The sequence below is a fragment of the Mercenaria mercenaria genome, chromosome 2 (genome assembly GCF_021730395.1).
Source record: "Mercenaria mercenaria strain notata chromosome 2, MADL_Memer_1, whole genome shotgun sequence".
NCBI classification, from domain to species: Eukaryota; Metazoa; Mollusca; class Bivalvia; order Venerida; family Veneridae; genus Mercenaria; species Mercenaria mercenaria.
In genome coordinates this window covers 75,087,266-75,099,576 of record NC_069362.1, presented here as the reverse complement: position 1 = coordinate 75,099,576, position 12,311 = coordinate 75,087,266, and the positions used below count along the sequence as shown (strand labels likewise).

At 32.4% G+C, this 12,311-nt stretch overlaps 1 protein-coding gene across 2 annotated transcripts in view; it reads left to right on the top strand.

Annotated features, from left to right (window-relative positions):
* The first annotated feature begins 1,359 nt into the window (after positions 1–1,359).
* Positions 1,360–12,311, top strand: part of LOC123564338 (uncharacterized) — a 28,188-nt gene continuing 17,236 nt past the window's right edge. The window contains exons 1-3 of one of the 2 annotated variants that reach the window (XM_045357846.2): positions 1,360–1,586; positions 5,920–5,985; positions 9,227–11,712. In XM_045357846.2, coding sequence (XP_045213781.2) covers positions 1,555–1,586; positions 5,920–5,985; positions 9,227–11,712 — 2,584 coding nt within the window. In that variant the 5' untranslated portion in view covers positions 1,360–1,554. The remainder of the gene's footprint in view (positions 1,587–5,919; positions 5,986–9,226; positions 11,713–12,311) is intronic. The other variant, XM_045357847.2, reaches the window with a different exon arrangement.

The window sequence follows — 12,311 nt, the reverse complement described above, 5'->3', positions numbered from 1 at the left end:
AACAAAACAACAAACAAACAAGAAATGCCCATAACTGCAGTTTGGTATGAAAAGGGTTATTTCTAATAAACAATAGCTACAATAAACTTCACAGACAATTCTTTTTCACTTATATTTCAGTTTGTTTAATTTGTTCCAGGCTTAGCTAAGTTTCTCAACAGTATTTCAGTTAGGTAATGGCAAGCAGATAACCTAACTCTTATCTGTACCAGTAGTAATCTATTCTCAAAACGTCACTGCCAGCTTCTTCATGAAGAAGTGAATGACAAATGATTTGATCATTTCGGACACAATATTTTAGAGAGCATATGCCTCACCAAGGGATCAAACTCAAAACCCTGCACTCTGTAGATCTGTGCTATCCCTATGCTGCTTCAAGTGCACTGCCATATGAATACGTCTTCGGGTGTCTCTAAATTATATTCTGCTGCTTATAACATCTGACTATATGCCCCTTTTCATGGAATTTCACTCTGTGTATCATTGAAAGTTCCATGTACACCACTGTATAAATACATCTGCGGGTGTCTCTAAGTTATATTATAAATTATATTATATATAATTACTTATAACATGCGTAAATGTTGAGTTCTGCTCAAATGGGGCTTGAGAGCGTAGACCATAGCTTGCATTTCCACTACCGTTCGCAAACAGGCTCAATCAAACCGAGCCTCCAACATTTTGGTTTATGTTGTGTTAATGGCAACCTGTGGTTTTCCACTTTTTGTATTTAAGTTATGGGGTTTTAGCTCATATAAATGAGACTCCAGGGTTTTAATAAATGATTCTGGCAAGCCATATCTTCACATGATACTGGAAATTAATTGTCATTGACTTTTGCCCTGCAAAATTTCTCATTTGGATAGTTCTGCTAGCAGTTGAAATATAATTATAATATATATAATATATTATATTTCCTATTTTGTAATTTGTAAAAAAAAAATATAAATTCAGTGTTATAATTTGTTTACATGATTTACGTTTTGCTATTTTTCTCATTATATTGCAATCATGTAAATAAACCTGAATTATACTGTACAATCCACTTATGTCAAAAATAAGAACACTTCCTGTCAGCTAAGATGATAGATTTGGCTATTTCCTCTCATTACAGAACACTTAAGTGTCCATTTCCCTCTTCCATTATGTAAACATACCTGTCTAGCTTTATTACTGCCTGCCGAAATAACCTAAGGTAATATGTTATCTAAAGTTATATCTCCAATCTCTTTACCATAGATAAGCTTTACAAGTTGATCAGTAATTGCTCTTGGTTTACCTGTAGGCATTTTGGAAAGGTTTTACAGTAAGGTAGATGCTTATGTGGTCGGGCGTGACTAATACTTAAATTTAACATTCCCTGTGGGTCATGTGACCTATCAGTATATATAGCTGTGGCGGGTTGTTTTTTAGTTAAATCAGTGAGGAAATACAGTGGAAGTGTATGTACAGAGTAGAGGAGTAGAAGTTTAATATTCCGCGGGGCTTTGTACATTTAGATACAAACAAGGGGAGGAAAGGATTAACTTGAAGCAACAAGTTTATCGCTATTTAATGTTTACAAATTTTCAGAGGAAAAACATGATGTGAGTAAAATAATAAATGTTGTTTTAAAATTGTGTGATTTATGTAATAAGACTAAAATATCTTCACTAACAGTATCAGTCTGTTTGTATTGTTTTTAGACTGATAGATTTTCAAACTGTTTAAATAAAAATTAGCAGTGAATTAAATCAGGGTTTCTGTTCTTTAAGCCATTGAAAAGGGAGATAATTGTTAGGTTATATTTTGATGTTGTTTTATTTGGACTAGTGTTGTTTGTGTCTGGCTTTTATTTAATACACAACTTTTGTTGCTTTTAACCAAAGAGCTACAAGCTATGTATTTTATACTTTTTTTTTGTTTTAACCATAGCATTTTGCATTAATTCCTCTGTATATTTTTTCACAGCTTTATGTTAAAAATATTATGTTCTGGAATGTCTTTACATTAAAGTTTTAAAAAGTTAAAAAAAAGTAATATATGTTTAACAATCTATCAATCAGTTAAATAATATCATAAGGAGATAGTGATGATGAGAATGATGATGATGATGATGAGTTTTACTATGATATATTATGCTAACATGAATAATTATCAGGTCTATATTCTGCTCATTTATCAGAAGTAATATATTTCCTGTAATATGAGCTCTTTGATTTAATACTATATATATAATATGCATTCTGAAGCACAAATTTAGGATTTAATTGATGCATATGTCCTAGTTCAGGAGAGGTAAAGATATTATGTTAATTATGTTTATTATTTAATGATTAAGAAAATTTAATGCATGATTTATATATAGTCAAACTAATTTGATGCAATCGTAAGAAATATTGAGATATTTTTTTCATATGGGCAATATCCCCACCCACTTAAGATTGCCCCGTCACAAATATAAAACAAACTAAACGTTGAAATATTTTGACTAGATTTATATAGTGATGTGGAAATACCATCATTTTACATGCAAAGAAAGATTTAATTAAAATCAATAAAAGTCATTTTGAAATTGGCCCGTGTTCATTCTGGCAAAATGCGATCACTAAAAAGATAATGGTATAATTTGTTGAAACACTTTGAAAACAGGCCTATTAAATTCTGCTGATTATAATATAGTACAGCGGGTAAAAGTTAATCTTTTTCAACATTTCGAATACTTCACTGTATGGAGATCCTGCAAAAAGATTGGTTTTCTGCCAGATTAGGATTGGCTTCAAGCCAGATTTAATATTTGGAACTCACACATGTTATCATTTATCAAGTTGACAACTGGTGCATAATGCGTGAGAAAATGTGCCAAAATATGCAATCTCTCACAACATGTTGTTTTATATTTGTAACCTTGTTGATTTACTGCTAATCAGATCTGATGCAAGCTTGAGTAAACAGTTAACTGTTAGGTTATCTCCAGGAACACCATAATGTTCTGGCACTTATCCAAAATGATTTGTTACCATGGAACCACAATCTGGTTGTGCAGTAATGAAATGATAAACTTTGCAGCAGATTACAAGACCATTCAACACCTTGTTTGTTTGTATTTAGGCTTAATTTTTGTAGATTCGCCATTGGTTACCCAGTGAGCAGCTCTGCCAGAAGACACTGGTAGCACAAGATATAGAAGACACATTGACTTTTACATATCATTGCTATTATTGAAAGATTTTTACTGATGAAATCTTTGTACACCTTTTTAAAGATAAAAGTCTGGCAACAGATCACACACGCTATGGTGTTGTTGTTGTTTTTTTTTTGTTCTCCTGAAACTTTTCAGATTTTATTTAATTAATTATGCCCCTTTACTTAAGTCTGGACAGAAAGATCTTATTTCATGCTCAAACAGAATATGTTTGTCTACACAACCAGTATCAAATCCTGATTGTGAAATTTTGTTTGTATGCTTTTTGCACATGTTATTGCAAAATGATATTTTGTAATCTGTGTTCTTTCAATAAAGTTCTCTTCTCTTCGGTACAGATTGTAATACGAAATACAGAGAAATGTAACAGAACACCTGTTTCTAACAAATCTTGATTTTGTGGTTAAAATTTTTGTTTATCTTCATTTGAAATTGCAATGAACCATTCTGTCAAGATGTTCCCGATTTAGCATTTCTAAGATAGTTTAGAACAAACACTCGTATTCTAATGTTTATAATATTGACCAAACTTCAGTTTAAAGAAAGATCATTTTTTGCTAAAATCTGAAAAATTTCTTTATTAATACAAACATTTTGTAGCAGTGGTGTCAGTTTGAATAATGATTGTCATAAAATTACAAATCTATATTTGAGCCGCGCCATGAGAAAACCAACATAGTGGCTTTGCAACCAGCATGGATCCAGACCAGCCTGAGCACCCGCGCAGTCTGGTCAGGATCCATGCTGTTCGCTTTCAAAGCCTATTGCAATTAGAGAAACCGTTAGCAAATAGCATGGATCCTGACCAGACTGCGCAAAGCCACTATGTTGGTTTTCTCATGGCATGGCTCATTTGATACCACCAGACCCCTGTAGTGAATTATTTACAATTTGTTCTGTTGAAATATTGTTCACTGTAAGTATTAAAAAAATAGTTAGTTGCAATGAAACACTGATTCCTTATAAAGATATTGTTATTCACTTGGAAAAAATCTTAATTTGCTTTATCTAATGCAGTCCAGTTATTTCTTTTTAATTTAAGTATCAGCTGGTTATAATTAACAAAATACTGGAGGGTGTGGGGGGAGGGTTGAGGGTTGCGATAACATTTATTTAAATGATTTAGAATATGTATATCTTATATATAAATCTTGATTTTCCTGTAACAAATATTTATCAGATTTTAAAGGATATGATAAAATATGATATCAAACAGAAATTTTCAACAAAATGAGATATTCTTTCTCAATTAAATGTTTATTACATTTCAGGATTTATTATTCCCATATAAAACAAAACAAGATCTATCCATTAATACAAATAAACATTCAGAAAAAAAATATAAAAAAATGGAATTAATGTTTTGTTTCAAAGAATTAATATTTTGACCTGAAATTTTATAACAAAGCCTTTATATATCTTAGAAAACCAAAATAAGGGCTTGTAAAATTAAAAGTTTAATATAAAGTTTAAAAGTTAAAAGTTTATTAAGACTTTTTTGAAAAAAAAAAATAAATAAAATTACATCTTTAAAAAATTATTTCAAAAATATTATGATGAAAGAATTAAGTATTGCATAATTATTATGTCCCTTGGTGGTTAATAAGATTTTGATAAAGTAACTGGTTTGGTCAAAAGTTTAACAAATGATCATTTAAACTTATCTGTGTTCACTGACTGCTTATTACATGTTAGATTTTCACTCCAGGTATTTTTAAAATTTGGTCTTCCTGTTCTCACTGACAAATAGACTAGGCACTAGACTGATAATAAATATATTTCTACATTTTCCCCTTTTATGTCTAATTCCATTTCATAGAGTCAAAAGCCAGTCTATTTTAGAGATTTTCACTGAGGAATGATATTGTACATAGGATATAGACTGGCTCAGTTAAGTACATTCAGTCATAAAAAATGTAAAAAGATATATCATAGTCTATGAGCAAGTCTAACTGCCAAACTAAGTTATTTTAGCACATCTAATAAGCATTCTTTGCCTAAGAAGTCATATGAATATAAGAGCTGTTTTACTATATTTGGTAAATATTTACATTACAAATATATATTTAGTTGAAATTCATTAGAAATGGAAGTTTGTAGAAATTTATTATCTCCCTTTACCTGTCTTGGTTGCGCAACCAGGATAGATTGAAAATATATGAATTCTGAAGCTACACGCTGTAAAAAAGATTTTAAAACTTGCCTTTTAGTTTAGATTGTTGAAATATCTCAATATCTATTAAATGTAAATGAAAATTTAGAATTTACATTAAAATCAAAAGCAGTAGTCCACCTATTTAATACCTTCAAAATAAAGGGGAGAAATTGCATTACAATGAAAATAATAATACATACATTTCTAATAGAGAATGGGTTCCTTTGTAAATAACAGAATATACTAAATATGAAAATGTCATAAAATGATTGACTACCTTTAACCCTTACCTTGCTAAATTTCTGTAATGAACTTGTCCATCTTTTAATTTGGACAGTACCATTAACTGTTAAAAGGGGTGCTTACCTAAAAGATACTGACCGAATGGCAAACAATGCAGATCATGATCAGACTGCATGGATGTGCAAACTGATCATGATCTACACTTATCGCAAAGACAGAATAGATCGTGTCCAGCACAATAAGGGTTAATGCATGCAGGGATCTGTTATTTATTATTAGAGGCAAATGTATTGAACTGTAGCTTAAAGCTAGCATAGACAATTCTATATTTTTTCAGGTTTAAAAAGCCAGGGTATTGTGGCCACTTCATACCCAAACGACAAAAATGGCCCAGAACAAACTGGTATAAATATCTTGCATTTAATCAGAGGAGTTTTTATTTTTTTCTGCTTAGACTGCTTGTATATTCTACTTATAATCGCAGGGGCTGCGCATGTTTGTTTTTAATGGTCTTTTGTTTCAGTCTTCAATGTTGATTTTGCTGCTAGCTACTAGGGTGTGCATTTACTTGTGTTTTTTTATCTTTATTTATTTAAAACATACATCTTTTAACAATTTCAAATAACCTAGATGACATATTGTCTCTTTTTAATGCATTTTCTTTAAAATAGCGTACATCAAACTATGTTTGTAGAAAGTACTTATTATTAATAATTAATTATAAATGATAATTAAAGTAAGAAATACCAAACAGTTCATTGAGTTAGAGGCAGTATTTATTTATAAAACTGATTTTGTTGTTAAAAATATGTAGAGAAGTTTCTTGACTTTGTCACACTGCAAACATTTTATATCTATATTTACAAGGAATTTACTTTTTATATAATTTAAAATATGAAAATATAATTTTTATAGGAGTTGAAATGACCAGTATATTGATCTGTGATTATTCATAGGCAATGTTACCTGTCTGATGGCATACCCTTATAAATATATTTTGAATAAAACAAATTCTTTTTACAGGAAGAATATTTTTAGATCTTAAATCCAGGTGTTTTCATTTTATTAAAAAAAAGGCTTTCTTCAAATATTACCAAGAGAACAAGTCTAAGCAGTTTCATTATCATGAGCCACGCCATGGGAAAACCAACATAGTGGCTTTGCGACCAGCATGGATCCAGACCAGCCTGCGCATCTGCGCAGTCTGGTCAGGATCCATGCTGTTCGCTAACAGTTTCTCTAATAGCAATAGGCTTTGAAAGCGAACGGCATGGATCCTGACCAGACTGCGCGGATGTGCAGGCTGGTCTGGGTCCATGCTGGTCGAAAAGCCACTATGTTTGTTTTCTCATGGCACGGCTCATCATGTGTTTTGTTACTTGAATAAGGCCAGTCTTTTTGTTCATTCATTAAGAATTTCCACTGGCAGTAGAAATATTTTATGTAGAAGTTATAGGTAAAATGAAATCACGTTGTTTTATGCTAGATTTACTGAATACTGAAATAATAGCCCAACAACTGTTGTAGGCTTGTTTGACACAGGTATTTTTTGTTTACCAATGTCAAATATCCAGCATGAACTTGTTCCTTGTGAAATGTCTTCCTGTTCTTGGATAACTTGACAGATCTTAACTTAACTTTGACTGTAGCAGATGTCACATTATGCTTCACTACACACAGGCTTTTAGAACTAAGCTGGCCCGATTTCACAAAAAACTTAAGTAATTGCTTAGCTAAGTCTGTTATTTCAAATGCTCGTTTTTGCCCTTTATGCGTCTTCAGTGTTGACTTTTTCATCTATATTAGACCCGTACATGACTATTTCATAGATCAAAGCACAACAATTCTTAATATTACAGAAAATGAAGTAGAATCTATAAAAACAAGAAAAATACTTAAGCAAATACTTAAGTTCGTTATATCGTGCTTAAATAGAAATATCATATTTGCGTGACTGAAATAAGTACTGCAGACAAATACTACTAACCATAGTTTAATTTAGCTATAAATACATTGGTATAGAAAAAAAATCAGCATTAAATAACAATAGCTTAACCAATAGCATGCTTTTAAAATAACAGACTTAGCTAAGCAATTACTTAAGCTTTTGCGTGAAATTGGGGCCAGAACCACCCTTTCATTGCTTCATTGCATGAACTGCTTGCCAAACTTGGCATGGACCAATGCACATAGTTCACTAATTAAATAAAAGAACTTTAAAATATCTTCACATGAAATACTCAGTAGATTTTGATTAAGCTTGGACTGTAGTACCCTGGCCTGGACTTCTACCACACTGTACACAGACTGAGAGGCTTCCAGCGCTCAAGATTTTAAATAATCTAAACAACTTATTCTCATGTACAGCATGTTTACATGGATTTTTCTGCAGTTTTTTTCAGTTAAAGATACAGCTTTATTGTTCAGTTGGTCTGCCACATTTTCATTTAAAACAATGTTTTAGAAGCCCTCTGATTTTTATGAAGTTAGGGCTCAAGTTAGCCAAACAGTCTTTAATTAGACTATGAGATACACTGTTATTTCTCTGTCATCTTTGTGCACCTCCATAGACATAGAGTGTGACACAGGACCAACTGTTTGTGTTTAGTTTGCTGATGATATTACTAAAATTAGTATTATTATAAAGTTATAAAGCATAACCAGTCAGAACCTATACAGTATTTGATTGACCAATCAGACAAGGCACGTCTTATAATACTTGACAAACTTGGAACCAAAATTTGTAGTCCTGTTTGGCGCCATATAACCTATACTGTGTTGGTGCGCCGTAAAACCCAAATAAATAAATAAATATTGAAAGGAAAGTACAACTACGTTGTACAAAGTGCAGTACATAAAATGTGTTTATGTAACAGACCTGATGACATTCTTCCTTTAAATTTGGATCAGAATATTTATGTGGTTATGGTACTTGTTTCTTTGCCAAGTGCAATGGATGTATTTTCAAATATGCTACTGGTACAATGTTTATGTAATAGTTTTTTTAAAGCATGGCTTCTATGGCTTTTATTGGTATGGTTTCAGTTCAAGTGTGTTTTTTTTTCATATCAGACCGGAACATTGTCTTGTCTGGCTGTTTATCACTTTTTCTATCCACAGTAAATCTTCCTGCTCTTGTTAAAAAACAGTAAATCTTCCTGCTCTTGTTAAAAATGTGAAGAAAAGTATTTATTCACATTCAGAAATGTGAATGAGACAAGAGTTTTAAAATAAAGTTGGATATTTTCATGAGCCTTTTAGATGTTTCTCTTATCATACAAAGCATTACAAATGTGATTTAGGTATTTTACATGTACATGTACCTACAAAGTACCTGTTTTTATAGTCATCGATTTTTTCATGAAAATGTTAAAGAAAATTGGTTTTACATACAATTATGAAGCTTCTAGCATGATAAAATATAAATTCCCACATATTAAAATACAGAGTTTGTACCACCGATAAAGAATTGTTGATAAGTATTTTATCTACTGATTTTATTTTTATTGAAATGTGTTTTGCAAATCCAGAATGAACAATAATAGGCGCTATAGCTTTTGCTTGGAAATGCTTTTAAAGTAAACTGTAATATTTACAATGTAGCAAGTACCAGATCATTATTTATTTAATTTTCAATATCACAGGTCAAGAACAGCTGGAAATCATTTTAGCCAATGGTCAGAGGAAGTCGAAAGGTTAAATGGCCCAGCTGGACCAGAGCATTTTGGAAAAGATGAGAGGTATCATGGAAGGTACCAGCAGCAAGGATATGGAAAGCACCATCAAGACGCCTATCAGCAACCTCGAGACTACAGCTACCAGCAGAACCAGAGAAACTATTATCCGGAAAACCGGCATGATCAGTTCCGACAACATTCGTCGCAATATAGGAGTCATTCACCTCAGGATTCTAGGCAAACTTACCATGATAACAAAGAAAATAAGAACAACCCTTATCATCCAGATTATTACAAGGCATCTAAAGATGAAATAATGCGTGGGCATACTTGGAGTTCACGTGAACAAAGGCGTTCTTATTCACCAAACAGGTCACATGATAACAGATCACATGAGAGCTGGTCACATGATAGTAGATCTCGAAGGAGAGAAGAGCACCGGAGAAGACGTTCCCCACAAAGAAAACATCCAAACAGTCCAAAATCTGCAAGAGCTCCAAGAAATTACCGATCTAGAGTTCGTTCCTCTAGATCTCCTTCAGGGAGTAGGAAAAGAAGTAGGAAAAAAGAGAGACGAAACAGATCTAAATCATCATCTTCTGTAGCCTCGGAATCATCAGCTGGCTCCGGCAGAGGTGAAATGTCTCCTAAAAAGAGAAAAATAAATGGTTGGGATCTAACCCCAGAAAGGAAACATGCACCAGATAACAGAAGGAAAACACCAATTTCAGTTAGAAAAGTTGACAAAAAATTAAATTTTAATTCTCGTACTCCATACAACAGGAGCCGTTTTACTCCGTACAACAGAAGCCGTTTCACATGGAAGAGACAAGAAACAAAAGATGAAACGACAGTTGGAGATCTGACAATTCCTCCAATAACGAGTGACGAATTCAGTCAGCGAAGCGAAGAGGCAGAAAGTAATGCAGACAAAGAAGAAAGTGACAACAGCAAACTACTCGACAATATAGAAACAGAGGGTAAATATAAAATTGGCAACGATGCTGAAAGCAAAGGAAAAGAAGAGGTGAAATCAGAAAAATGTGTAAGTGAACAAATTACACAGAATGAAAACACAGCTGCCACAACAGAATATGAGGTTAAAATTGATCATAAAGAGGAGAGAAATGCATCAAGTGGTGATATGAGCAGTGAGTATTATGAAATACGAAATGTAACCGAAAATGATGCTTCAGAAAATGAGGTTCAACATATTCTCAAGAGAAAGGCTTCCATTGAAGAACGGAAATCTACAAAAATTGAAAAAAAATCATTTGAGACAAATAATATCATAGATGATGATAAGGACGATTCAGATCACGACAATACCATGGAAGAGATAAATGCAAACAACTGTTGTAATGAAGCATTGAATTCACTAAGAAAAACCGAAAGTTCTAAATCTGCTTATCACATTAATCATACCAATGACAGAGAAGTATATGATAATACCGATGAAATGACAAAAGAGAAACAGCCAGCATTTATTCCTAACAAGACCATAACCCGAAGAGAAACTCTTCCAAGTACTCCAGTTATTAATAATAATGATAAAGAAGTCAATAAGAATACGATAGAGGATGGTGAAGAAGAAAAGTTTGAACAGAAGAAGAAAAGAACAGTTGAAGAGTTGAAAGAAACCCTTATTAAAACAAAAAGTATTGGTAATGGGATGATAGACAAAATTGTGTCTCTTGTGGCAAGCAAAGCTAAGAACAGCAATGAAACAGCTCTTAGCAAAAATAAAACTCAAGATAAAGACAAGAAAGAAGTTCTGACAAGTGAAATAGCAACAGAAAATAATCATGATGAAAAGTTAACAAAAAACAACAAACAAGACCAAAACCCAAAAGATGGAAACATTTGGAGAAAGAAAACAAAATATGATGGAAAAATAGAACCATCAAAGAGCAAAAATGAAAATGACAATTCAGCAGAGAAAATACATAGCAAAACGTCTGTAGCTAAAACTGAACACGAAAAGATAAGTAAGGAAAATAGCAAAATACTTGAAAATCCTGTTAGAAAGAGCGATGATGGAAATTTGAAAGAACAAACACAGAATGAAAAGTCAGTGACATGTAATAAGAGCGAAGAAGTATCTATTGATAAATGTAGTAAAAAACATTCAAAGCAGGAAATAGTGAAAGGATGGAATCCTGATGTTACCAAACATGAAAAGGGGAGCCATTTACGAACACAAATTAGGTCTGATGACGTTAAACCAAACTTAACAAAACACAGACATCATGAAGGACAGTTTACTTCACGGTGCGTTATTGAAAAACAATTTGATCGACCAGCTAGCCCCGAATGGAAGGAATCACCACCTCCTTACACTTCACAGTCAAGTGTACAAAATAAGAACTATTATTTCAGTGGTGGGCCATCAATGATCACAGCTAAAGAACAGGAAGGTAAAGCTGATCTGGTAAATACAGCTATTGTAAAAGGTAACTTTTTATTTGATTTTTAATTAAAATCATTCATAATCTTTAAATGGCCGTTTCATATCAATATTCACAACTTTTCCTAGTAAGGTCTCGAATATTTAAGAATTATTTTATGTCAATATGAAGTTATTACTTTAACGTTAAATGTGAGGAAAGCTTTCGAAGCACAATCAAAACAGGAAAAATAACAGCAGACTGGTTGATTCTGGTTATGATTATGTTTATGAGAGATAATTTCTTATGTATCCCACAAATGTTGGATTGATTCAAGTTGTTGAAGAGCATAGGTTAACATGAAACGTACTATCGATATCTTATACAGACGTCCATGAAGTATTTGTTCACGTGATAGAATGAAACAACATGTCGAAGGATGCTACTGCATTCAAACATTTACTAATCACTTAATTTGTAACTTGATAATAAGTGATTTCTAAATGAACTAACATTTTGTAAAGACGGGGCGTGGGGGAGTGGGTTGGGGGAGGAGGGTAACATTTTACTGCTTTTCATTTAGAGTATTTTTGTAATAATTGGTTTTATATTATGCTTTCCATGTTTCTTTTAAGTAGTTTTTTTTATCATAGATATGCTTGATT